Consider the following 26,683-nt stretch of genomic DNA (forward strand, 5'->3'; position numbering starts at 1 on the left):
TTTATCTGAATCCCGAGCCATCCCAAGAAATTCAGTAGTATAGCTTTCATACCCATCTGGGGTTTTCTCCTGTTCAATAGATAGATACCTTTGAACTACAATTCAGAATTTTAGGATGATAAGACTCACAAAAGAGTTGCAGTTCGGAAAATACATTTTACAGGGCCATGTGGTATTTAGTCTTTAGACAGCTCCAAGCATTTAGGACTTACTCTTGTAGAAGAAGTAGAGTTTTACGCTCGAAACGAAGAAAGATATGACGTAGATTATTTGATATCATGGAAAAGGAAAAACAACAACGATAAATTAAGTTTCCTTTCATTAATCTACAATCAGTGCAATACCATATTGGCAATATGGCTAATATACCAGTTTTCGAAAATTGAAGTTCGAGCGAGAATGTCAGTTTTGGGCCTTCAACTTGATTTCATCCAATTTTTTGATCTGGAAGGGATTAATTGATTTGTAGGCTATATTTCAAGCCCTACTGCACCATTTTTGAACTTTTGGATCCTCACTCTTAAGTCTAGCGTTAAAATTCAGAGTTAAAACTCTACTCTTCAAAATTGTTTGTGTTTATAAAATTTCGTCGGGAAGCTCCCTTTTGTACCAAGTATTTTAGAACTGATTGTAGTATAGTAAAAAGTATTTAATATATATTATATTGAAAAGTATGATAATAATAGGACAATCTTCCATTTGGATTAATATTTTATAATTTTTCTTGAACCATTTTTTAAACATGTTTGTGTGACCATGAATTAAAGTGCAGCTGGTTTTACTGTTTGTTTTACTGTTTGTTGTCGTTGTTGTAGACCGAAGTACACTTTTAAATTAAACCTCCAGCTGACAGTTGACTCCAGCATAATTATCTAAGAATTTCTTACCAGGATAAGAAGAGGACTTTTTGGAGGCAGTTAGTATCTTCGTCTTCGAAATGTCGCCTACACAATCTGAGATTCAAAACCATGACTATTTGCTGTCTTTTCGTCTTTTTAAATTCAGAATTTTATCAAAAATTTGCCGATTTTTTCTGTATACCGCCATACCGCCATATTTTCCCGCCTTCACCATCACTGTAACGGGCGATAAAATACACGGGTTTCCTATTAGCCGATTCATGTAAAAGGTCACGAAAAATGCATGTAAACAAACCAAAAATCGTAACCTTCAACAGTGAGAATTGGCACACATAAACATATTTTCACTCATATTCTGGACTCAAGAAAGCCATTTTGTTATTTTTTTTGAGACTGAGCTCACAATACATGAGAAAGGAGAGGAGATAGATATTATGGCTCTTTGTTGTGTTGTTATTGGCTGCAGCAATGGAAGTTATAGACTTAACAAGTGGAAGAGTTTACAGTGTGAAGAGCATCGACAGATTCATGAACTTTGTAACTGTGACCCTCCTTTCAAGCTACATCCATTTCCTACTGTAAAGAAAGATTATGAGCTAAGAATGAAGTGGATTAAGGTGATTAATCGTGCTGATGATACTACTAAAGGATTTTTTGAACCAGGCAGAAATGCACGTGTGTGTTCCATCCATTTCAAAGACGGTGAACCTTCTTCTGATAACCCTCTTCCAGTACTATCCATGGGATATGATGGTGCAGAAAAGCGAGCTTTATTTTTGTCTCCACCATCAACAACAGCTATCAGCAGAAAGAGAAAGTCTTCTAACAATCATAATATAACAGCAGCTGGTGGCGAAGGATCATCATCAACGACTACTTCATCACGACTACAACAAAAACAACGTTTGTCATCATCTGTCATTAAAATAACTTTACCAAATCCCAAAAAGGATACTGCTCAATCTACTCTTACTGTAAGGGAAACTCCAACAGCATCTATTGTGTCAAAAAATAGGTTGTCTACACCAGTTCACCAACCTCATCATCCTAAAGCTTCAACAACTACATCGATGTTACCCAATGAACTTGAATCAAATGTTGATTTAATAATCACCAAAAAAACTCCAGAATGTATTAAAAGAATCAACAAATCAATTCGTTCAAGCATCAAAAAGACAAAAATGCATAATTCAATGAAAACTGTCAGTGCAGCTAATAGTCCAGTGGTGAAACCTTTGTTTGAAACTTTATTGAAAAACAATAAAAAATGTCTTTTTTACACCAACATAACCAACCTGGAGCTGTTTCATCAATTGCATAATAACGTCAAAGGTTTTGTACGTAGTCGGTTTTACGCAAAGAAAAGAACTCTTGCCAATCCTTTCAACAAAGTACACACACCAAAAAAGCCTGGGCCTGATCGAAAATTAAATTCTGTCGATGAATTGCTGTTGACACTAATGAAGCTGAGATTGGGATTACTTTTTGAGGACCTTGGTGACCGGTTTGGAGTATCGAAGAGCTGTGCGTCCAAAATCTTTCAGAGCTGGATAAGAGCCCTGTCATTGTGTTTGAGATCATTGATTTATCTCCCTGAGGAGGAAAATATACGAAACACCACGCCATCACGGTTCAGAGGGTTTCATAGATTAAATGGTATCATAGACTGTACCGAAGTTTTTATTGAAACTCCAAAAAGTTTAGAACTACAAAGTGCAACTTGGAGTGAATATAAACATCACAACACTGCAAAAATCTTAATTAGTGTCTTACCAAACTCTTTGATCAGTTATGTTTCAGAGCCCTACACCGGAAGAATATCAGACAAGGCTATTGTAAACGAGACTGAGTTCCTGGACACTCTACCCCCATACTGTAGTCTTATGACAGATAAAGGTTTTAATATTGAACAAGAGTGTGCTCAAAAAAGCATACATCTAATTATTCCACCTGGAAGACGCGGTACTTCCCAAATGACTGAAGCGCAACTTAAAAGACAGCTCACATTGCTAAAGTTCGGATTTTTTGGTTTGAACAGGTCTTCGTAGGGTGAAAAACTTTCCAAATTTATCAAATGAAGTTCAAATAAGTTGTTACCACATTTGAATGACATTGTCATTGTTGCTGTGCCCTCTCAAATTTGAGAAAACCAATAATGAAATGACATTTTTATACCTTATTCGAACAAATTTTGGCGGAAATTTAATTTGGTGGATGGGCGAAAAAGTCCTTTTAGAGGGAATTTAATTTGGCGGATTAGAGAAAAAATTAATTTTGGCGGGAATTTAATTTGGCGGATGACAAATTTTTAGGTGAAAAATCAAGGTCATAACATTGATATTGCATACTTTTAGTGGGTAAATTGTGAAAAATCACACAAAAACGGAAAAAATTAAATTTGGCGGGAATTTGACGGAAACTTAATTTGGCGGATGTGAGTCTTGACTCACATCCGCCAAATTTTCTTCCCACCAAAATTTGTTCCAATAAGGTAACTTTTTATTTTGAGCCAATGATATTTCATCATGTTTATGCCTTTAAATTTTGATTATATATATATTTTTTTTGAGTTGGTACTTGTAAAAACTGATCTGAAAAAGCCTTCTAAATTTAAAACTTTAAGTAGCATTAATGAGAGTAACTTTTTACCTCAAAAATCATTTTTTTATTGGTCTTTCATAAACCTAGCACATGGTTTATCATTCTTTTACTACCTCCTCTATTTTTATGAATTTCTTTCTACAATGTTGCTAAAAAGCTGTAGTATACCACCTCAAATAGAATATAAGTAATATTTTTTTTGTTTTAAAACTTATTCTCTATGAATTATATTATAGCGTTTTTATAGTCCATATTATTAGCTCCCTAAGTCCCAAAGAAATTCTTTTTTATTGCAAAACATGAATTTACTGACAAAGTTTTAGAATTTGAGATACAGATATAATATGTGAGTGTGGAACAGAGTGTTCCATTTGTTGATTTATTTACATAATAAAATGATAAAAACCATACATACTACAGAAGATTTTAGGATATTTAAAAAATAAAAATAAAAAAAGCATAGAAATATAAATTTACTGCTTACAACAAAAAGGTTCATAAGATAATATTATATTATTATAATTTATAGCAGTACACGTTTTTTTATAAGGAACACGCTTATAAGGAACTCGAGGCTGAAAATAGTCCAAAAAATAAGGAATGGTAAGGACTGTTCAGGCTGAGAATAAGAAAACAAGCTTTAAGGAACAGTAAAAGTAAGAGTTTTCACTTGAACTAGCTATGTAATAAGCAACTCATAAGGAACTTTGAGGCTGATATTTTCTGTAAAATTAAGGAACTCCAGGCTCAGAGCAAAGTTAAGGTTCCTTATAAAAAAACGTGTAATAAATATATTAGAAAATTAGTGAATATGAAACTCAGACTTTTTACATAATATATTCGTGTGTTATCAGTATTGTATAATATAGTCATACGTCAAAGGTGATTTCAAGATTATCCTGCAATAAAATCATCTCAATATCAATGTTACTATGAATTTCAGAGTAGTCAATTGTTTGTTTAGGTTTCTCAATGTTTGTAATGAGAATGAGTTTGCTTGAATCGCATAATGGCATGTCGTTCTGACGAAATGCCATGTTTCATTTGCCAAGTAGGTTTTTTATTGTCTTCTCCCATTATCTCTTTTAGAAGGGGAATAGGTTCTTGGTCAGATTTTTTTAAAGATTCCATTCTTGTAAAGACTCTCTTAAATTTTGAAGCTGTTATACGACCTTTTCTTTGCTCAACCCAAAACTCTGAATTACTCTGTGCAACTGTTTTTTCATAAACTTTTGATATTTGATCATCTGATAGTGTAATAGCTTCGATATATGTTTCAGTATCATAACAATTCTTGTCTTTAAAAATTTTTGCATGTTCCTTAAGTGAAAGAATTTTCGATTCTTCAGTAACTTCTTCAGTAACATCGAGTGGCTTTCCATCCATTATTTGAATGAAACAACTGTCAGGAATAACATTTTTGAAAGATTTGTAAAAAATATCCCTCATTTTTTTTGGTTCAGAAACAAGTTCTTTACAAGTAACACTGCTACTCATGGCATATATTCCAGTTTTCGTTTTAAACTTTGCTTTGAATCTGATTTTGTCTTAGAAATGGCCAGCCTACTGTACTTTTCTTGTTTGAATACAAATGAAGACAGCTTTCCTGGTTTAATGACTTTTCTTTGATGGTGGGGGTTCAACAAATTTACATCGTGACGAAGTACACGTTTTCCTTGTTTCTCCCATGAGATTTGCAATTTCAAGTCTAAACAGCAACCCAGCTACATGATTACAGCTCCCTGAAATAAAAAGTTAAATAAAATAACAAATAAGAAAAAAACAACTAAGCTTTAAAAGCTTGTACATTGAGAAAAAAATGCAATTTACCCAGAAGGCCTGCTGTACAAGTGCAATACCCTCTCAAGATTTGCCCATCCATTTCTCTCTCAGTATCCTTTTGCTGTATGATAACCCACACATCGTATTGTTTCATGGATACACGTTGGGAAGGAAGGCACTTTGATTTCATGATACATACATTAGGATTTTGTTCAGGGAAATTGATATGAAGTTCTCCAAGAAAGCCATCACTATAATATCGATAAGCTTTCCCTTCCTTATATTCACACTCTAGACGTTGCCATAAATTATCATTTCCAAGAACTTGAGAAAAATGTCTTGAAATGTCCATGAAGTACGTCTTAGGCCATTTGTGGATTCCATCTTTTTCACCAGCCCATTCTTTCTGTGGTATAGAGTTATGGAGAAAATTCTGTTTAACGTCAAATAATTTTCGAAAAGTATATGGGTCTTGAAGGGATAACGTTTTGAACTTTTGGGTGTATTGTTCAGTATTTGCCCTCTCCTGATGTTCTAGCTCTGGATCAATAGGGATATTCTCCTCGCTTGCAGCAAAAGCTCTAAGTAGAAAAGAGGAAAAACTTAAATTTAGATAGCCGAATATGAGCTGTGTGCATTTCATAAAATGTCGAAAGTGTGTGTGATTTACAAAAATATCTTGTGTGATAAAAATAAACATACCTTGCAACAAGCGTGTCAAAAGATCCTGTTGTTGATTTTTTTCTCACTGAGAGAAAACTTTTAAGTGATTGAATAGAATATAAACGAAACTCATCAATTGATATCTTTTCTAAAACTAAAACAGTGTCAGATTTCTTTTTTCCAGTCATAGTGTGACAAGCTGGTTTACGTTTTTGCTTGAAATTCCTTGTACTTTCGTTTTCTGACCCGTTTGTTTACATGCAATTTTCGTGTTCTTTTACATGAATCGGCTAATAGGAAACCCGTGTATTATCTACTTTTGCTTTAATCCCATGTAATTTTCAAGAAATAAATCAAGTAAACAAAAGAGAGAAAGTAACCGTACCACAAGAAATACATGATTTCCTATTAGCAGATTCATGTAACAAAGTTACGAGTAAATGTCGAGTAAAGCTCTGATTGGCTTGGACAAAGATTACTAACCTGGTTACCAGAGGCCATGTTTTCATCAGAGAAAAAACTTTCGAATTTAAAGAAATAAATATTTCTTAAATTCTGATATCATCATCAAAGCAAAGACATTGATAATAGTCGTAAATTCGATATTTGCATTATTAAGCAGACGTAATAAAAATATTTGAAAAAAAATAGTTAATTAATAATGCTTAATTTTAATGATTGTTAATTACAATATATGTTCATCGTCTTCACGATGACGTCAAAAACAAATATTTTAAGCTAAAATATATATATATCCAAGTTCTATCAACCCTTATCAGCGCGGTCAGCGGAGACTGGTAACAAACATACAAGGAAAATTCTTCTCGAAGACGATATCGAAAAATAAGTGTAGGAGTACTCTTGCGAAAAATGTAATATACCCCTGCGTTTAAGCGATAAAAGTAACGTCAATATAGTTAAACTATTCAAATATGATGAAAATGATTTCCACTCTATAGAAGGGACTTGGGATATAATGTCTCAACAATTTTGGTTGGAATTTACTTAAATCATTTTCTAGTCTCTTTAAAAGCTGACCACCGCTACTGTTGGATAGGTGCATGAAAAAATTTCGTTAAAATATTGTTAACTTAGTCTATTTTAAATAAGTATTATCAATTCATTGTTTTTTCAGGCTGCATTCACATTCGTTATGTCCTAATAATATTTCTAGGCTACGTTCATTTCTTTCCTTCGTTTCGACCGTAAAGCTATGTAAATAAGCCTAAAAAGCATGGGATTTCCTTTTGCTATTCATATTATATTTCGTAATGTGATTTTCCTTGAAGTTTGGTGTAAGTCAAATCTGGCGGTGATATAGCATTGAGTTCTTGATAGGTTGCAGCGTTCGCTGTCTTTGAATTCCCATGATCTGCAACAAACTCATAATCCTGAAAAATGATAAATTAAAGGGTTATTTAGAAAATTTTTCCAAGTTTTAGTGACCAAACTTTAGAATACCGTTGAATATCAACCGATGTCAAAAAGTTATTTCAGAAGGTTCATAGCCTGGGCAGGACAATAGATGGAGAGGATTCATACTGAACCAATACTTAAAGGTTTCGTTTTTAAATAAGAGTGATATCATTTGCTTACTCATCAATTTTAATTCACAAGGTTTTTCACATTGGATTGACATAAATGGGGAGCAAAATTGTTTAGAAAGAGGAAAAGAAAAATAATTTTGCTTATATCAGCATAATAACAATAGGGTGAGGGAAAAAGTTCTACCGACAGGGGTGTATTAATTATGGAAATGTTACTTTTAATTGAATCGAAATAATAGACAGACTTTATGTTATGATTCTCTATCACTGACTTTAAAAAGCATTGATGATATTTTTTAGTTGTGTTTTCAACGACGGGAATAAAAATATCAACTTTGAACTTCATCCAAGATCTCAGATGGTCGTCACGGTTACTTTTGACTTCGTTGATTGCGCGATGAATAGAAAATCGATTCGTCGACACAGTGTCAATACATGATTTTGACCTCTGATTTTCACGGTACTATGTAGCAACATTAAAAAGCGTTTCAGGTTTGTGCGATGGAGCATGTTGCACTACACCAACGCAAAAAAATCTTCTCATGTCCCCAAGCTTTAAGTGTGGCAATCCAGGAAAAGAAGTGATAGGAGTTAAAGCCTAGCGGTTCTGAATAATAGATTCTTTACTGGATATCTTTGGTAAAAATGGAGCTCATGGTTCTACAAGCAACATCCCTCACTAATACTTAAACTGTCTTTGTCTTGCAAATCTTTACAGAGCAAAAAGCTGATAGACGAGCAAATGTTGCAGCTCATGATAAACGAATATCAACATTTTCATTTTAGATAAAATAGCTCCCATTGGAATCCTTTATACTACTATTGAGATATACAATCAATGTGTACCTGTTCATTAGGCGACTCTGTATTCACAAAAACATTGTCGTTGACACCTTCATAAGTTGGTCCTTTCTCCGTCAGTTCATTGGGTTGATTTCCTAGATGAACAGCAAACGTCAAAGTTAAAAATATTGACAGATATAATACCGATGTGTAGTAAGGTTGGAGTTTGGGCTCGTGTTCATTGAAAATAAGTATATTATGCTTGAAACTACAAATTTGTCATAAATTCTTGCTTACCTTTGGTATTGTTTTGTCTCTGGTAAAAACGCAAAATATAAAAGATTACCAGAGCTAGTAATAGCCCCAATAACCAACCCGATGACAATGCCTATTCCAAGCCATAACCCTTTTTCATCTTCTAGAAAAAAGATTTTGAAAATGGTTTTAATTTTGCTGTATCATCATTAAAAAAAATGGGTGCAAAGAAAAAACATTGCAGTTTTAGCCTCTCCCCGACTATAAAACTCTTCATAATAATTTGCAAATTTTCCATTTACCCAGTTTTCGATTTCTTTGTCTTTAATTATTTTTCTCTTTTCGATGTTTATCTCAAGGACACACAGTATACATACTAGTTGCACTTGGTACTGAACTTGTTAGGATCTCCGGTTTTATTGTCGTCGTTGTTGTCGTGGTCGTTGTAGTGGTTTTAGTAAACCAAACTACACTTTTCGCTCCAGTTTTCTTCCCCGTTGGAGAGTCATATTCAGCCCACATCTTAATAAGTTTTGGTTCTTGGCCTATTTCATCAATGAATAAAGATGTCCCGGTCACTGGTCCTTTTGTTATTGTCGCTGTCTGGTTGGAAACTTCAATGTAGTAAGCAATCTCGTTGCTACACAACCCAGCGTTGATCTCCCTCCAAGTGACTTTAGGTACTTTGTTTTCGTATGAAAATGATGAAATTGTGACATTCAAAGGCATATCTATTCAAGAAAAACGAAGTAAGATTTCTGAAGAATGAAAATTCATTCACCTTCACAGCCCTTCAGAAATTGAATGTGTTAGAAAGTTATATAAATTGATGTTTCCAAAAATATTTTCTAGGTAAATCAAACAAAATGGGGCACGGGGACGGAGGTCGGGGTCGGCTGTCAAGGAAAGTGCCCAAAATTGCTAGATTAACTAACTCACCAGTCAAAATTATTGTGCTTTTTCCAGTCAAAGGTATGCTTCCTTGTAAATTTGGTGAAGTTATTGTATATAATAACTCACGACCACAATTCACAGCAGCTATTGGGGGAAGCTCAAACTCTATGGTATATTGTTTATCCCAACTTGGTCCTGTAACCATCCCTTTTACACTTGCTCTACTTGAGCTTGGAAATTTGTACGATATCTCTGGTGCTGGATTGCTTTGAATACACAGTTTAAATCTTGGTCTAGCATTCGGTCCAACGATATATTTTGATTCGAGTTTATCTCCACAATAAAATGGCCCACCTAGAAAATACGGTCGACCGACATGGAAATTACTTTGATAGTTTTGATAATTCAAAATATAATTTTGCACCTTTCTTTACTAAGAGGCTTCAATTCCGCTTAATGTGTTTGATGTGGTAAGAGGCTTTTGCTAACATTTTTTATATACCTAAGTGTAGCCGTCAACCACATAGAGTACAATTCTCGTTTTGCTGGTTGGAGAAAAATACATCTCATCCTATTGCAAGTATCTGTAGACTCTCTTTTTCACTTGGAAAATCGCTGTAAATCTTAGGATCTCGCTGGATTTTTGACTTGATACTTTTCAGTATGGCAGGAAAAAAGAACAGCGGAAATATCCCGTAAACATACGCCAGAAGGAAAGTTAAGCCAATATACGATACAGTATCAATTTAAAGATAATAGTGTTTGGTGTAATGATATAATTTTCAAGCAGTACTTAAGAAAAACTCCTCGGGTAAGTTATGGCATGTCTTAAAATTACTATAATTTTTAGATCGCATTAGCCGACACAAAACGACCAAAAAATGACTGAATATGAAGGGTACTATAATGTAGTTTCTAGCCTGATGTGTTACCTAATTGTTTTTCACTGATTTTCGCAAGAAAATACAAAAATTGATTATGATGTCATAATCGATGACGTCATAGAAACTAAAAATTGAATTTCTCAAGGATTGTTTATCCAATTGTCTTCAAACTTTCACTTAATATATATCTCACTTAAGTCGATCATTTGAAAAAAAAAATTGAAATTCTGATTACGTCAGCAAAAAATACCAGCCATACCCATAACTTAACCGAGTCCCTTTAGAGAGGATTTTTGTCCAGTCGATGCCAGAACTGAATAAAAAGGAGGCTGGTGACTAGGTTTGCGAAGATTTTGAAAAACACAAAAAAAGTCATCACTGGGTCATCGAGACAAGGGCATATATATGAAATATAATCCTCTGAACATAGATCATTTTCTTACCTTGAACTATCAAGCTTATTGTAGAATCAATATCAGATAATTTAGTAAAGCCGCTCTATTGTAGAATCATTGAAATCCACATTTTTGATTGTAGCTTTTAGATAGGTGACACTTTTCTCGACGGTCAATCTGTCTTTGAAGAGTGCTTTTCCTTCATCACTAACTTTACCCCGCTGTTGGGTCCATAATTCAGTTGTTCCATTCAAAAGCTTTAAACCAACGTCTTGATCACTGTTTTCCAGCACGATGTTCCATTGAAACAAGGCATCGTTTCCAACTGGTACTGTGATTGAAGTTGTACCGTTCACAGGTTTTACTGAGGACACACTTAATGCTGAAATCATAACATAAGGATATATTTAAATACTAGAGAAAATATCTGAGAAAACCGGCATCAATCAGATATTACATGTCCTGACCTTATATTCGTTATTGCCATTTATTAACTGGAGTATGGTGGCCCATGGGAGCCAAGTTAAATTGTTTTGACATTTCTATAAAAAAAATTCAGAATAATTTACTTTTCACATTCATTTTTGCAATAGCTTTTAATTTAAGTTTTGAACTAAATTTTGATTTCAAAATTGATTTACTTTCTAGTTTCGTTTCAAATTAAAAACGGGTTTGTTTTCAAAAACGATTTCCAACTCAGCCCATCGAGGCCATGTCATTTTAAAATCAATTTTAAATTATTTTAAATGAATTGATCTGACAGCCCATTGAGGCCACTCATAGAAATGAGTAAATTTCAACAGATAAAGTTTCTTTTGATAATAGAACGAACCAGTTGTTTGTTTTAGGGGGGGGGTCACATTGGGGTTTCCTCGGAGCCAAAAATATTAAAGCATATGGCGGCAACTTTGAAAGGGGTTGGAAGTAAATAAAACTTCCCTCTTATTACACTCTTTTTTTATAAGAACCAGTAAATTTTTGCTGAGGCTCGGCTGTTCTTAATTCTTTGGCACTTTGAGCCTTGAATTGTTCTTATTTTGTTCTTATTTTTTCCAAGGTAAAAAACAAGTTTTGGCTATTTACTTTACTATTTAGAGGATTTTAGAAACCAGGGCAACCAGGGATTCTTTTTGCTATAACTCTCTAACTTCAGCCTCTCCACTGTTCTTAAATTGTTCTTATATAAAAAAAGTGTATTTCCTCTCTTCTCAACATTTTTCCTTTTATGCTCGCATGCTGCATATTAAGAAAAAATTTAGACAGGAACCCGTCTGCGTATTTTTTTTTAAATCTGATGAATAATACTTGACGGGTCAGAGCTGTGAGTCCGATTTTGGACTCAAAAAAATTACAGTGGGAAATTCGAATTTAGCGCTGTCCTCACTTACTAAAATAAAATCCAAATTTCGGAACTTGCACTTTCTTTAAGAAAGTGTGACCAGTGAAACAATAACAGGATTTGATTGGCTGTGTTTTCAACCGTTATTAGGATATGGGAAATTCAAACTGTCAGCCCATACCATGCTATATATTTCGCCATCAGTATATAGAATAAGAAATCATAGCATGGATCTCCAGGCTAGAAAAAATTCGACTCTTTATTTACACATCAAAACAAAGGCTCTTCATGTTCCCCATTGTTTGATGAATAATTTTGTCTGCAAAAAGAAGTAAATTTTTCAAGACAATACAACCCACCAGCCAAATAATGAACAATAGAAAGGAAAAGCACTGTGACGGACATAAAATCTCTCATTTATGGTACCATAGAACACTGGAGTAAAGGATATCATTTTATACTCTCCTACACATTTGTAAAAATATTTGGGGTTTAAGCACTAAGTTGTTTTGGCCTTGATGGGCCGTGAATTGTAAACAAACCAATAAGTAACCATAGTAACTTCAATCTTTTAAGCCTGTAGGGGTCTGGAGACAAAGCTGTCCTTGGCACTGATGGGCTACGTGAGAAAAGTGATTTTAAAAATAAAAAAACAAAATGCTTTTTAAAATGATATCGAAAAGTAAATGAGAATTAAAACAAAATTTAAATCATTTGTGTGGCCTTGCTGGGTCGTATTTTAAGTTGTTTTTAAAGTCATTTTGAAAACGAAATTACTTTTAAATTGATTTTGAAATGAAAGTTAATTTGTACTAGTAATCTCATGGTTATAAGGGAAATTCGGGATAAATTTCCCGAGGTCAATTTTGAAATTTTTTGAAATTTCCCGAGTGCAACGAGGGAAATTTAAAACATTTCGAAATTTAACCGAGGGTAATTTATCCAGAATTTCACGAAAACAAGCATGGGATTCCTGGTTAATCTCATGGTTTGGATTGAAATTCTAACAATTTTGAAAGACGTCAATTTAACACTGGAAATCAATCTGAAAATTTAAAAAGAGGTCTCAAAAAAGTCATAGAAACGCGAATCGAGTTTTAATTGGATAGTATTCCATTTACTTTAAGCCTTTGAAGTTAGTAAGAAAGTCGAAAAAGGAGATGAATTTCCAAACGATGAAAATTTCACTTTTGCGGGAAATTACAAAATCTAGGAGGGAAATTACAAAAGCTAGGAGGGAAATTACAAGTTCGCGGGAAATTACAAATTAACGTAAGCAAAAACGTCAATCGAATTTCAATCAACCATGAGATTAAAATTGTAAAATGAAAGTTATTTTCATTTATAAAAAAAATATTTTTCTGAGTTTTTCAATAAAAAATTACTTGGCACTTATGGGCCACCATACTGGAGGAAGGTGATATTCAACGAAGCAAAGTGTTAAGTTCAGGGAAAATCACCCGCTACGACAAAAATGATTTCACCGCGTTTTAATCTTAATCATGAAATAAACCCAAAAGTAAAAACATTTTAAGAGCATTTTTCGAAAAAAGATTGAAAGGCTTCAAAGATTATGCATGTTCCTTTAAAAAGTAACCTACGAATTGGTACCCCTTTGAGGGACTTTCGAGGTACTAAAAAGAGTACCTTCATACATACCCTTGCCTGAGTACCAGGACCCCCTCCCCATGTACCATTTTTTCAGTGTGCTTTAAAAAGATGAGCGGGTCTAAAGGTTTAAATAATAAGTTACTTTTTTTGACGATAACAGCAACCAAAAGGATTTTCAGTAAAATCTTCATCACACACACAAAGTTAATAAAATGTCATCAAAATTTTAACACAAATACTGTAAACACAAAAACACAAACAGGATAAAAAATCAGACAAATTAAGATTTCATTCGTAAAAAAATAACATTGACATTTCTAAGAAAGAAGGCATTATTTGTCAACAAGATGAAATAAATCTGTCGATTGCTTTGAAACTGATATCCATGACAATCAAAACAAACCCGCCATCTTGAATCTTGTCAAATTTCAAGTGTGGTTTTTTGGGTAAAGGGAATGACTGTTTCATGGCTTATTTTCTTGTAGCAAGTGATGGTTTAATGCCTCCTTTTTTACATAAAGAGCTTGTCAAAACTCCAAGGAACATTATACTTGATAGATTTTCTAATGTCCTCCTCATTAGGATCTGATGGCTATATATATAGGGTGATTCAAAAAGAAACTGCACGCCTAGATTTTTTTATGTAACTTTTTTCCGTTTATCTTATCAACATGAAATCTTCAACAACCATACCCTAGTAGATTGGAAGCCCGTGTGTGTGTTTTGATGCTTATAGCTCAGATACCTTTCTAGAGATTTCTATTCGCTGAGCGCTTGTCCCGTTCATTTGAAACCATTGCGAACAGCACAATATCGATTTTTACACAAGAAAAAACAAACACAAAAATCTAATGTTTTTTTTCTCTGATTGGCTGATAAAAAAGAAACGAGGTGTATAGCTTAGCTTACACATTAAAATATCTTGATATCCTTTGCGTTTACTTTGTAGGAACTAATTACCGAAAGGTATGTGGCTGTCTATCAAGTGTTAGTACTAGTAATCGTATGGTTTGGAGTGCAATGCTTCTTTGTTACGAGTGATTAATCGTTAATTGCACGACGCCATCCGTGGTTACGTGGTTACGTATCCGTGGGAATATCTTTCCAAAACTGTTACCACAAGAGCTAAGAGTAACAAACATTAGACTTGAATACCTTGGTGTCATTGTGGTATGAAAATCCTTTTGGAAGCATGTAGTGGCAGGGTGGTATTTTTGTGGTTGAAGTTTAAAAATTTCCGGTGTCAAAATTAAAATTTTTATACACAACCATGGAGGTAACAAAAATATAGATGGAGATACCACTCCTACTATTATATTGTATTGTATCGTTGATAGCAAACTGTTGCTTTGTTGCTTTGTGAAAAAGCCATTAATTTTGCTTTCGCTAATGGGAATACGTGAGTTGAAGAGAATTTGAATAAAATCACGCTACATTTTTAATTTGTTCATTGTGTGATGACAGTTTTGTTTATAAAACATACAGTAAGAAAACCTTGCAAGAATAAGTACAGAACCTCGAATTTGAAATGTTTGCTGCTCAGGAAATCCTCGGCAGATTTTGTCAATTTTTACATATTTACTAATGCCAATCTTTCAACTATATTCTATCAAAGTTTTGAGGCAGCTGCTATTTTAGATTTAAAGATATTTTAGCAAAGAACCTTTCACAAACAACAAAGAATTCGCAAAATTTGAAGAAGTTTACCTCTCGAAAGTTTCCCGATAAAATAAAAACTTCTTTTAAAACTTAGACTGGAGTCGTTTATAATGCGTGTAATACTAATAATACCAATACTACTAATAATGATACGGGATTTAGTTTGTATAAACGACTGGAAGAATCCGGTGTTCCAGCCTTATAGATACCCCGGCTAGCTACGCAGAAACTTGCGTAGCGAGAAAACAATTTATCAAGCAACAACAAACTCTCAAATCGAAATCAGCTCAAATGAAAAACTTTCAATATACAAATCCCATCCACACACATGTTTTTCTCAAGAATTATTTTGAGAGGGAAAAAATTATAATTGCAAATATTGACACTTTTCTTTTGTTTGGAGTTAGTGCACAAAGGTTTCTAGACGACTAAAATTGTTCCATTCATTACTTTTTGCTTTATTTCTACTATGTATAAATTAGTCGTCTAGCTTGCTAGACTCTTTAAAACTATAAAGAATTTTGAAAAAAATTCGCATTTTACCTAGAAATACGAGGTTTCGTTGGACAGAATAACTTTACTTTAGTTCTTATAATCTATATCTTGACTGATTTTTGCTATCAAGGATTTGTAATCAAAGGAGGCCGATTTGAAAGAAATTTCTAAAGAGTTTTATTACTTCTCTGGCTATTACAGAAAAGTTGTTACTCCATCTAACTTTTATTAAATATTTCCCGTTTTCCAAAAGGGAAATATTTGTTAAAATGGGCTTTCTTCATTATAATAATTTTCAGTGTCAAAACGCCTTCCGTACGCCCTGACTGACGCCCATTTTAGCGCCTAAAGAAAGCATACTTTATAAGAATCAAATCAATATCTCTTAACCTTTTCAGCCCGGCGGACGAGTATACTCGTCGAGCATACGTTCCGGCGGACGAGTATATACGTTTTTTTGACATAGTGATCTTCTAAGCTATATTTCTCCCATTGGCTTCTTTGCTAGCCGTAGAAGTAAAGAGAAACGGAAAGTAGAGATTCTAAGCTTTCTTTTTATATATGGTGATGTAATGTTTTGATCACGTGGTGAGGCAGCAGATTTCGGAGAAAAGGTAGAGAAAAACACTGAATCAAGATGGCGACCAAGAAATGGGTTTTTCAAACTTACTGCTAAAGTTCTTGGATTTTTTGACTGGTTTAGGCCACTTTTCTTCATGGAAACATTGTTTTTATAATGGCAAAACATCCAGTAAGTATATCTTATATTTTGTGTTTTGTTTTTAGCATAGAAATTCCATTTATTTGTCATTTTGACCACTTTTCTCGACAAACCATCGGAGTCGACCCAAACTTACAGTACTTTTTACTTTTTATTCAGGTTGGAGCATGGAAAGTGGACAAATTCAATGCAAAAGTGTTTTCTACACCTCATTTATTTCAAAGGAGCACCAAAGAATTTGAAAAGCCTGGATTTATGTTGAATTGCACTACTTCTTCCGCTCCACCAGCAACGGTCGATCGATCCCCGAAATTCTTGGCTCATAACGATGTCCTGGATACAGCTTATATGGATCAAAATGATGGCAGGAACCACATAACAGCCACATGGAATTATTATGATGACATTTAGCATTCGTTATGGGAAAAAGAGACCAGATTTGATAGCAATGAGTTTGCCTCAAAAGGCTTACGGTTTTTGGAAACTTTGCAACTGTCGCCGACTATGCCATCTAGTTTCACGGTAGCCGATACCCTTCAAAAGCTTCAGGAGCTAAGAATACTGACTGAAAGTGTTGTTTAGATAGTTGGGGAATACTTTTACACCATTTTTGATGTTGTAGCTGCTTCTGGAAACACATTATCATCAAAATACTTCAAAATTGTATATATTGGATTTTTTTAGCCGAAAATCGTGATTTTTGGCAAAAGTGACCGATATTTGGGAGGCTGGTGTGACACATACAGATTTTTCTGGATGCTGATTTTTGGTATATTACTTCAAAATGATGTATAGATTGATAAATAGCCAAAGACAGATTTTTTAAATAACTTCCCCCCACTTTTTTTTGCTCTAGAAGTGAAAAATTGCAAAAAAAGTGACATTACCGCAAAACGTGAAAAAAAACTGTGGTTTACGTGATGCTACCATTTTTGTTGGAATATTTTATTTGGATTGGTACTTGGTCTAAAAGTTGTAGAATTTAAGTAGCTTTTCAGGGATACCTTACTTTTTTTCTAAAGATTCCTAGTTCTTGAGTTATGATCAAATAACTGAACATGTCTATTTTCTGAAAAAATGTTGGGCAATATGCCTTTCGGTAATTAGTTCTTACAAAGTAAACAAAGGATGGCGAAAGAGATGAGCATATTTATTTTTATTATAAGCATCTACTTTATAAGAATTAAATCAATAACTCTTGATTGAAGGCAATATATCTTTCGGTAATTAGTTATTAGAAAGTAAACAAAGGATGGCGAAAAAGATAAGCATATTTATTTTTATTATAAGCATCTACTTTATAAGAATCAAATCGATAACTCTTGATTGAAGGCAATATATCTTTCGGTAATTAGTTATTAGAAAGTAAACAAAGGATGGCGAAAAAGATGAGCATATTTATTTTTATTATAAGCATCTACTTTATAAGAATCAAATCAATAACTCTTGATTGAAGACAATATGCCTTTCGGTAATTAGTCCTTACAAAGTAAACAAAGGATGGCGAAAAAGATGAGCATATTTATTTTTATTATAAGCATCTACTTTATAAGAATCAAATCAATAACTCTTGATTGAAGGCAATACGCCTTTCGGTAATTAGTTCTTACAAAGCAAACAAGGGATGGCAAAAAGGATGAGCATATTTATTTTTATTATAAGCATCTACTTTATAAGAATTAAATCAATAACTCTTGATTGAAGGTAATATATCTTTCGGTAATTAGTTATTAGAAAGTAAACAAAGGATGGCGAAAAAGATGAGCATATTTATTTTTATTATAAGCATCTACTTTATAAGAATCAAATCAATAACTCTTGATTGAAGACAATATGCCTTTCGGTAATTAGTCCTTACAAAGTAAACAAAGGATGGCGAAAAAGATGAGCATATTTATTTTTATTATAAGCATCTACTTTATAAGAATCAAATCAATAACTCTTGATTGAAGGCAATACGCCTTTCGGTAATTAGTTCTTACAAAGCAAACAAGGGATGGCAAAAAGGATGAGCATATTTATTTTTATTATAAGCATCTACTTTATAAGAATTAAATCAATAACTCTTGATTGAAGGTAATATATCTTTCGGTAATTAGTTATTAGAAAGTAAACAAAGGATGGCGAAAAAGATGAGCATATTTATTTTTATTATAAGCATCTACTTTATAAGAATCAAATCAATAACTCTTGATTGAAGACAATATGCCTTTCGGTAATTAGTCCTTACAAAGTAAACAATGGATGGCGAAAAAGATGAGCATATTTATTTTTATTATAAGCATCTACTTTATAAGAATCAAATCAATAAATCTTGATTGAAGGCAATATGCCTTTCGGTAATTAGTTCTTACAAAGTAAACAAAGGATGGCGAAAAAGATGAGCATATTTATTTTTATTATAAGCATTTTCTTTATAAGAATCAAATCAATAACTCTTGATTGAAGGCAATATATCTTTCGGTAATTAGTTATTAGAAAGTAAACAAGGGATGGCGAAAAAGATGAGCATATTTGTTTTTATTATAAGCATTTTCTTTATAAGAATCAAATCAATAACTCTTGATTGAAGGCAATATATCTTTCAGTAATTAGTTATTAGAAAGTAAACAAGGGATGGCGAAAAAGATGAGCATATTTATTTTTATTATAAGCATCTACTCTATAAGAACCAAATCAATAAATCTTGATTGAAGGCAATATATCTTTCGGTAATTAGTTATTAGAAAGTAAACAAAGGATAGCCAAAAAGATGAGCATATTTATCTTTATTACAAGCATTTTCTTTATAAGAATCAAATCAATAACTCTTATATTATAGATAACAAAGAGGAACAACAGGAACAAGACAGAATAGATATTGAAGGTATACTAGGTAACATTGGCGTCCAAGATATCAAACCGTCCCACCATCATCGCATTGGACAAAACAGAAAAGGGCTACATTGGCGTCCAATCAAGTTGACCTTAAAAAGTATAGAGGAAAAAGAACGGATAATGCAAAATCTGCATAAGCTGAAACGATTCAATGAAATTGGTGGCTTTAGCATTACAGACGACTTCACCATCAACGAAAGAAAAATTATTAAAGATATGTGCCAAAAGGCGAATAAAATGAATTTAAAAAATGATGATTTCGTTTGGAATGTAAGAGGAAGCCCTAGAACAAACCTTCGCCTAGTTCGAAAACCTAGGACAAAGACCAAAACAACGTCTTCTCTGCCCATATCTTCTGACGACTGGACGACAGATGAAGAAGTAGACAATATTTATAAATCTAAATTATTTCGTAGAGGTCGATAGACCTGTGAAATATAATTCTATGAATAAATAATAAAAAAAAAATTGATTGAAGGCAATATATCTTTCGGTAATTAGTTATTAGAAAGTAAACAAAGGATAGCCAAAAAGATGAGCATATTTATCTTTATTATAAGGATTTTCTTTATAAGAATCAAATCAATAACTCTTGATTGAAGGCAATATATCTTTCGTTAATTAGTTCTTACAAAGTAAACAAAGTATGGCGAAAAAGATGAGTCTACTTTATAGGAATCACATAAATTTCAGAAATTGTGTCGTTTTCACTGTGATAACATGTGAGCGATAACTTTTCTTTTTGAGATGTGAGCGACTGTCTATCCCATGCCATCTCAAAAGTAAAGTTGAAACCAAGCTTTCTTCCTCCAACTTAAATTTTATTGATAAAACGAATTTAAAATCTACACATGCGTAATTTTGCTTACTTAGGGATATTTCGATAGGAAGCTCTGCGGGGCATTCTTAGCGACAACTACTTGCTAGTATATGTCAATAATGACCTTCATTTTTAAGGAAATATTTAGTCGCAATTTTGCGATTCTTGTTACCTATATGACACAACACACATCTTTTGCATCTTTCACACAACTTGAAACGCCATTACAACATATGATTGTCAATCGAATAGAAGAGTCTGACTCTCACAGGAAAAGTCTCTTTTGGGAATTGGATAAGTGATTTTCGATAAAAAACGCAATTAAAATGTTTCGAAAAATTATTTAATCAGGGAAAGAGAGTGAATAATATCATTACTGCAGACATGGCTAGAATATGAGAAATCAGCAAAAATCAGGTACTTGTATATCAAGTGTATAATAAATCTTTGTTCAGACGTCCGAGAAGTAAGTGTGAGTCCGTAGATATAAGTTTGGCGTGAAATTATGGCTAATTCTCGATAATAAGTTTTGGGATAAATTTATCCCGATGAATACAATATTGTTATAAATAAGGAAGGATCGCCTATAACCATAACTTCAGGGAGGGAAGGAGGTAAAAATATTTAATCCTGTCAGCTTTCAGATATAGCGTCGGCTGGAATAGGGAGTTCCGATGGCCATTATGAACATGATGTCACACGGCTACGGGCAAATTAGTTTCAGTTGGCGGAGGGCGGTCGCACCCTACCATTCGAATACTATTTTAAGGACAAAAACCTTCGCAGACGGAAGTTTCTGCCAGGTAAGAAATTAACCTGAAAAACGAGAAAGTTTTTTTCGCGAGAAATAAACTGTCCTACTCAGTTTTGCACTGTTTGCTAAATTTTTGATTGTTTTATGAGTTTTTGTTACCAAAAAAAGGTAAATTTTATATGAATTCGCGAAAGTTCTATCTGTGAAATTTCGGCTAAGACCATTATTCACGAAACTTAAATTCGCTAAATTTCGCGACTTTTTAACTTTGCGAAACTTTCTGCCCGCGAAACTTTCTGCCCTTAAACCATTTGATTTGATTCAATTCCCTTCGCGAATAGCAGTATGCGCGTTACTTTAGTGAACTGATTATAAATTCGAAGGAAAAAATTAACACTTTTGAATGTGTGAGAGTGAGACGTAAGAAGAGAGAAGATGGCAAATGCAGAGAACCAAGAAACAGCAGAAAGCTCAAAGTGTCCTGCCAAAGGATTAACTAGCGATGACATTGAAGAGACATTACACCGGTTTATCATTTTGCAAGTGAGTTTTAGAATTATTTTCATTTTTGTTTAGTTCATTACTTTACTCTTCCAATGTTATCCTTCGATGAACGGGAAGCCTTTTTTGTAATTTTTTGTATATGTTTAATAAAGCATAACCGTATACGTTATAGAATTTATTTACGTTTTAGGTTCCACGTGACAGTCATATGTTTGCCTGCAGGGCCATCGGGCGGAGCTGTGTTAGCAAAAAGCAATTTTTACAATCAAAAGTGGCTCAAATACCGGGGGCTGAGTTGGTGATGGCTTGCGTCACTGGCACAATGTCAAATTCGAAGAAAAAGGGTGTTGCGGCAAAGCGAAGAATTCGAAGAGGTGTTGCCTTTTTTGTTACTTCGAAATCGGAGGCGGTGGAGGAGCTGTTGAAACAAATTTGTATGTGGGGCGTACCCATGGATCTCACCCACGTCAAGCCTCGATGCAAAAGCAGAGACTCAAGAGAGATCGCATTGAGAGCCCTGTGCACAGTTGTTAAGGTATTTTTGTTATTTTTTTTTATAACCGAGGCAGTCATTAGCTAAAAAGAAAATAACACGAGCGCAATTGTGCAGGTAAAGGGGAAACAGAAATCAAATAATAAGATTTAAAACATGGAAATATCTTTTATTTCAATAAAACTTTGTTACAAGTTTGCTCTGTAGTCGATGGGTCCTTCAAATCTTGATTTTTAACTTTTGACTCTTCACTTTGGCTTTTCTTTGGTTTCTTTTCTTCCTCTTTTTCTGCACTCTCCTGTTTGACCATCCATTGTGGCAGAGTGCGAGCATATCGTACTTTATAAAGTTTTCTTCGTTTAAAGTGGGGTAAACCATTGACGTTGTATACAATATTTTCATATTCAGTTTCAACACCGCTAGAGTCTTCAGAGTTAAGATAAATAATATCTCCAACCTGACGCTTTGGCATGGTGTGACTTGCTTGTCTGAAATCTCAGAACAGAATGATCGGCATATGTTGCAGCAAGCAAACTTTTATTTACAGTTAACGAAAGCGAGGCTGTCTTTTTTAATTCATAGAAATCAAATCTTTGAATGCTAGTTTAAAAAGCTCCCAGGGGTGAATCCAATTAAATTTTTTACGCAAATAGCGTAACTGTGGGTAAAAACAGTTTTCAGCTAGACTTGATCAAGACTTTGAAATGTTACTTATTCTTTATATAAACTGGGCTACAATCGATGTAGCCCGGTGGTAGCCCGTCGATAGCCCGTCCATTTTAGCTTGAATTTAGTTGGAAGCCTGTAGCCCGTTCATATATCACTATAAGAGAGTTTTTGCAGTGACGTAACTATTAAAATGGAAGGAGATTGGGTCAGAAAATAGAAATTCGAGGCATGCCCACTCAATTCAAACTGAGACTTTGTAATTTTTAATCATTCTTGAAAAAAATGGGCTACAATCGATGTAGCCAGGTGGTAGCCTGTGGATAGCCCGTTCATTTTAGCTAGAATTTAGTTGGAAGCCCGTAGCCCGTTCATATATCACTATACGAGAGTTGTGCAGTGACGTAACTATTACAATGGAAGGAGATTGCGTCAGTAATTAGAAATTCAAGGCATGCGCACTGATATCAATCTGAGACTTTGTAATTTTTCATTATTTTTGAAAAAAAATGGGCTACAATCGATGTAGCCCGGTGATAGCCCGTTGATAGCCCGTCCATTTTAGCTTGAATTTAGTTGGAAGCCTGTAGCCCGTTCATATATCACTATAACAGAGTTTTGCAGTGACGTAACTGTTAAAATGGAAAGGGATTGGGTCAGAAAATAGAAATTCGAGGCATGCGCACTCAATTCAAATTGAGACTTTGTAATTTTTAATAATTTTTGAAAAACATGGGCTACAATCGATGTAGCCCGGTGATAGCCTGTCGATAGCCCGTCCATTTTAGCTTGAATTTAGTTGGAAGCCTGTAGCCCGTTCATATATCACTATAACAGAGTTTTGCAGTGACGTAACTGTTAAAATGGAAAGGGATTGCGTCAGAAAATAGAAATTCGAGGCATGCGCACTCAATTCAAATTGAGACTTTGTAATTTTTCATAATTTTGAAAAACATGGGCTACAATCGATGTAGCCCTGTGATAGCCCGTTGATAGCCCGTCCATTTTAGCTTGAATTTAGTTGGAAGCCTGTAGCCCGTTCATATATCACTATAAGAGAGTTGTGCAGTGACGTAACTATTAAAATGGAAGGAGATTGCGTCAGTAATTAGAAATTCGAGGCATGCGCACTCATATCAATCTGAGACTTTGTAATTTTTCATCATTTTTGAAAAACATGGGCTACAATCGATGTAGCCCGGTGATAGCCCGTTGATAGCCCGTCCATTTTAGCTTGAATTTAGTTGGAAGCCTGTAGCCCGTTCATATATCACTATAAGAGAGTTTTGCAGTGACGTAACTATTAAAATGGAAGGAGATTGGGTCAGAAAATAGAAATTCGAGGCATGCGCACTCAATTCAAACTGAGACTTTGTAATTTTTAATCATTCTTGAAAAAAATGGGCTACAATCGATGTAGCCCGGTGGTAGCCTGTGGATAGCCCGTTCATTTTAGTTTGAATTTAGTTGGAAGCCCGTAGCCTGTTCATATATCACTATACGAGAGTTGTGCAGTGACGTAACTATTACAATGGAAGGAGATTGCGTCAGTAATTAGAAATTCAAGGCATGCGCACTGATATCAATCTGAGACTTTGTAATTTTTCATTATTTTTGAAAAAAATGGGCTACAATCGATGTAGCCCGAATTTAGTTGGAAGCCTGTAGCCCGTTCATATATCACTATAACAGAGTTTTGCAGTGACGTAACTGTTAAAATGGAAAGGGATTGGGTCAGAAAATAGAAATTCGAGGCATGCGCACTCAATTCAAATTGAGACTTTGTAATTTTTAATAATTTTTGAAAAACATGGGCTACAATCGATGTAGCCCGGTGATAGCCTGTCGATAGCCCGTCCATTTTAGCTTGAATTTAGTTGGAAGCCTGTAGCCCGTTCATATATCACTATAAGAGAGTTTTGCAGTGACGTAACTGTTAAAATGGAAAGGGATTGCGTCAGAAAATAGAAATTCGAGGCATGCGCACTCAATTCAAATTGAGACTTTGTAATTTTTCATAATTTTGAAAAACATGGGCTACAATCGATGTAGCCGGGTGATAGCCCGTTGATAGCCCGTCCATTTTAGCTTGAATTTAGTTGGAAGCCTGTAGCCCGTTCATATATCACTAAAAGAGAGTTGTGCAGTGACGTAACTATTAAAATGGAAGGAGATTGCGTCAGTAATAAAAAATTCGAGGCATGCGCACTCATATCAATCTGAGACTTTGTAATTTTTCATCATTTTTGAAAAACATGGGCTACAATCGATGTAGCCCGGTGATAGCCCGTTGATAGCCCGTCCATTTTAGCTTGAATTTAGTTGGAAGCCTGTAGCCCGTTCATATATCACTATAAGAGAGTTGTGCAGTGACGTAACTATTAAAATGGAAGGAGATTGCGTCAGTAATTAGAAATTCGAGGCATGCGCAATCATATCAATCTGAGACTTTGTAATTTTTCATAATTTTTGAAAAACATGGGCTACAATCGATGTAGCCCGGTGATAGCCTGTCGATAGCTCGTTCATTTTAGCTTGAATTTAGTTGGAAGCCTGTAGCCCGTTCATATATCACTATAAGAGAATTATGCAGTGACGTAACTATTAAATTGGAAAGGGATTGGGTCAGAAAATAGAAATTCAAGGCATGCGCACTCAATTCAATCTGAGACTTTGTAATTTTTAAACATATTTGAAAAAAATGGGCTACAATCAATGTAGCCCGGTGGTAGCCTGTCGATAGCCCGTCCATTTTAGCTTGAATTTGGTTGAAAGCCCGTAGCCCGTTCATATATCACTATAAGAGAGTTGTGCAGTGACGTAATTTTTGAAAATGAAAACGACTATGTCGGTAATTCAAATCTGACACACGCTAACTGTTTCATACATAAGTTATATTGCCAATCGAGTGCACATACGTTGATTTTAAAAAACGAACCTAGTCCATTTTATTTCCAATAACTACGTCACTTCAAAAGTCTCTTATGGTGACATTTCAACGGGCTATGGGCTTCCAACTAAATTCAAGCTAAAATGGACGGGCTATCAACGGGCTATCACGGGGCTACATTGATTGTAGCCAATTTTTTTCAAAAATGATGAAAAATTACAAAGTATCAGATTGATATGAGTGCGCCTGCCTCGAATTTCTAATTACTGACGCAATCTCCTTCCATTTTAATAGTCACGTCACTGCACAACTCTCTTATAGTGACATTTCAACGGGCTACAGGCTTCCAACTAAATTCAAGCTAAAATGGACGGGCTATCAACGGGCTATCACCGGGCTACATCGATTGTAGCCACTTTTTTTCAAAAATGATGAAAAATTACAAAGTATCAGATTTATATGAGTGCGCATGCCTCGAATTTCTAATTACTGACGCAATCTCCTTCCATTTTAATAGTTACGTCACTGCACAACTCTCTTATAGTGACATTTCAACGGGCTACAGGCTTCCAACTAAATTCAAGCTAAAATTGACGGGCTATCAACGGGCTATCACCGGGCTACATCGAGTGTAGCCACTTTTTTTCAAAAATGATGAAAAATTACAAAGTATCAGATTGATATGAGTGCGCATGCCTCGAATTTCTAATTACTGACGCAATCTCCTTCCATTTTAATAGTTACGTCACTGCACAACTCTCTTATAGTGATATATGAACGGGCTACAGGCTTCCAACTAAATTCAAGCTAAAAAGGACGGGCTATCAACGGGCTATCACCGGGCTACATCGATTGTAGCCACTTTTTTGCAAAATTATGAAAAATTACAAAGTCTCAATTTGAATTGAGTGCGCATGCCTCGAATTTCTATTTTCTGATCCAATCCCTTTCCATTTGAACAGTTACGTCACTGCAAAACTCTGTTATAGTGATATATGAACGGGCTACAGGCTTCCAACTAAATTCAAGCTAAAATGGACGGGCTATCAACGGGCTATCACCGGGCTACATCGATTGTAGCCCATGTTTTTCAAAAATTATGAAAAATTACAAAGTCTCAATTTGAATTGAGTGCGCATGCCTCGAATTTCTATTTTCTGACCCAATCCCTTTCCATTTTAACAGTTACG

General features: G+C 34.4%; 4 protein-coding genes across 4 annotated transcripts in view; 1 reads left to right on the top strand and 3 right to left on the bottom strand.

Annotated features, from left to right (window-relative positions):
- LOC136821970 (centrobin-like) overlaps window positions 1-998 on the bottom strand; it is an 80,447-nt gene extending 79,449 nt beyond the window's left edge. Inside the window, exon 1 of the mRNA XM_067078189.1 lies at window positions 888-998. The gene's annotated coding sequence lies outside the window, so the exon portion shown is untranslated. The remainder of the gene's footprint in view (window positions 1-887) is intronic.
- Window positions 999-1,294: 296 nt separating this feature from the next.
- Window positions 1,295-2,908, top strand: LOC136821948 (uncharacterized). Its single transcript, XM_067078169.1, has one exon. The coding sequence runs from the start codon at window positions 1,295-1,297 to the stop codon at window positions 2,906-2,908; it is 1,614 nt and encodes a 537-aa protein (XP_066934270.1).
- Window positions 2,909-5,072: 2,164 nt separating this feature from the next.
- Window positions 5,073-6,094, bottom strand: LOC136821950 (uncharacterized). Its single transcript, XM_067078170.1, has 3 exons — window positions 5,946-6,094; window positions 5,292-5,824; window positions 5,073-5,203 (listed from the first exon to the last, which is right to left on the bottom strand). Exons 1-3 carry the CDS (start codon window positions 6,092-6,094, stop codon window positions 5,073-5,075), a joined length of 813 nt encoding a protein of 270 aa, XP_066934271.1.
- Window positions 6,095-6,897: 803 nt separating this feature from the next.
- On the bottom strand, window positions 6,898-10,761 carry LOC136821977 (uncharacterized). Its single transcript, XM_067078195.1, has 6 exons — window positions 10,713-10,761; window positions 9,431-9,739; window positions 8,869-9,222; window positions 8,534-8,654; window positions 8,300-8,391; window positions 6,898-7,297 (listed from the first exon to the last, which is right to left on the bottom strand). Exons 2-5 carry the CDS (start codon window positions 9,588-9,590, stop codon window positions 8,376-8,378), a joined length of 651 nt encoding a protein of 216 aa, XP_066934296.1. The 5' UTR covers window positions 9,591-9,739; window positions 10,713-10,761; the 3' UTR covers window positions 6,898-7,297; window positions 8,300-8,375.
- Between the last annotated feature and the right edge of the window lie 15,922 nt (window positions 10,762-26,683).

Source organism: Clytia hemisphaerica, unplaced genomic scaffold (assembly GCF_902728285.1).
Source record: "Clytia hemisphaerica strain Z4C2 unplaced genomic scaffold, Clytia hemisphaerica genome assembly, whole genome shotgun sequence".
In the NCBI taxonomy this organism is placed as follows: Eukaryota; Metazoa; Cnidaria; class Hydrozoa; order Leptothecata; family Clytiidae; genus Clytia; species Clytia hemisphaerica.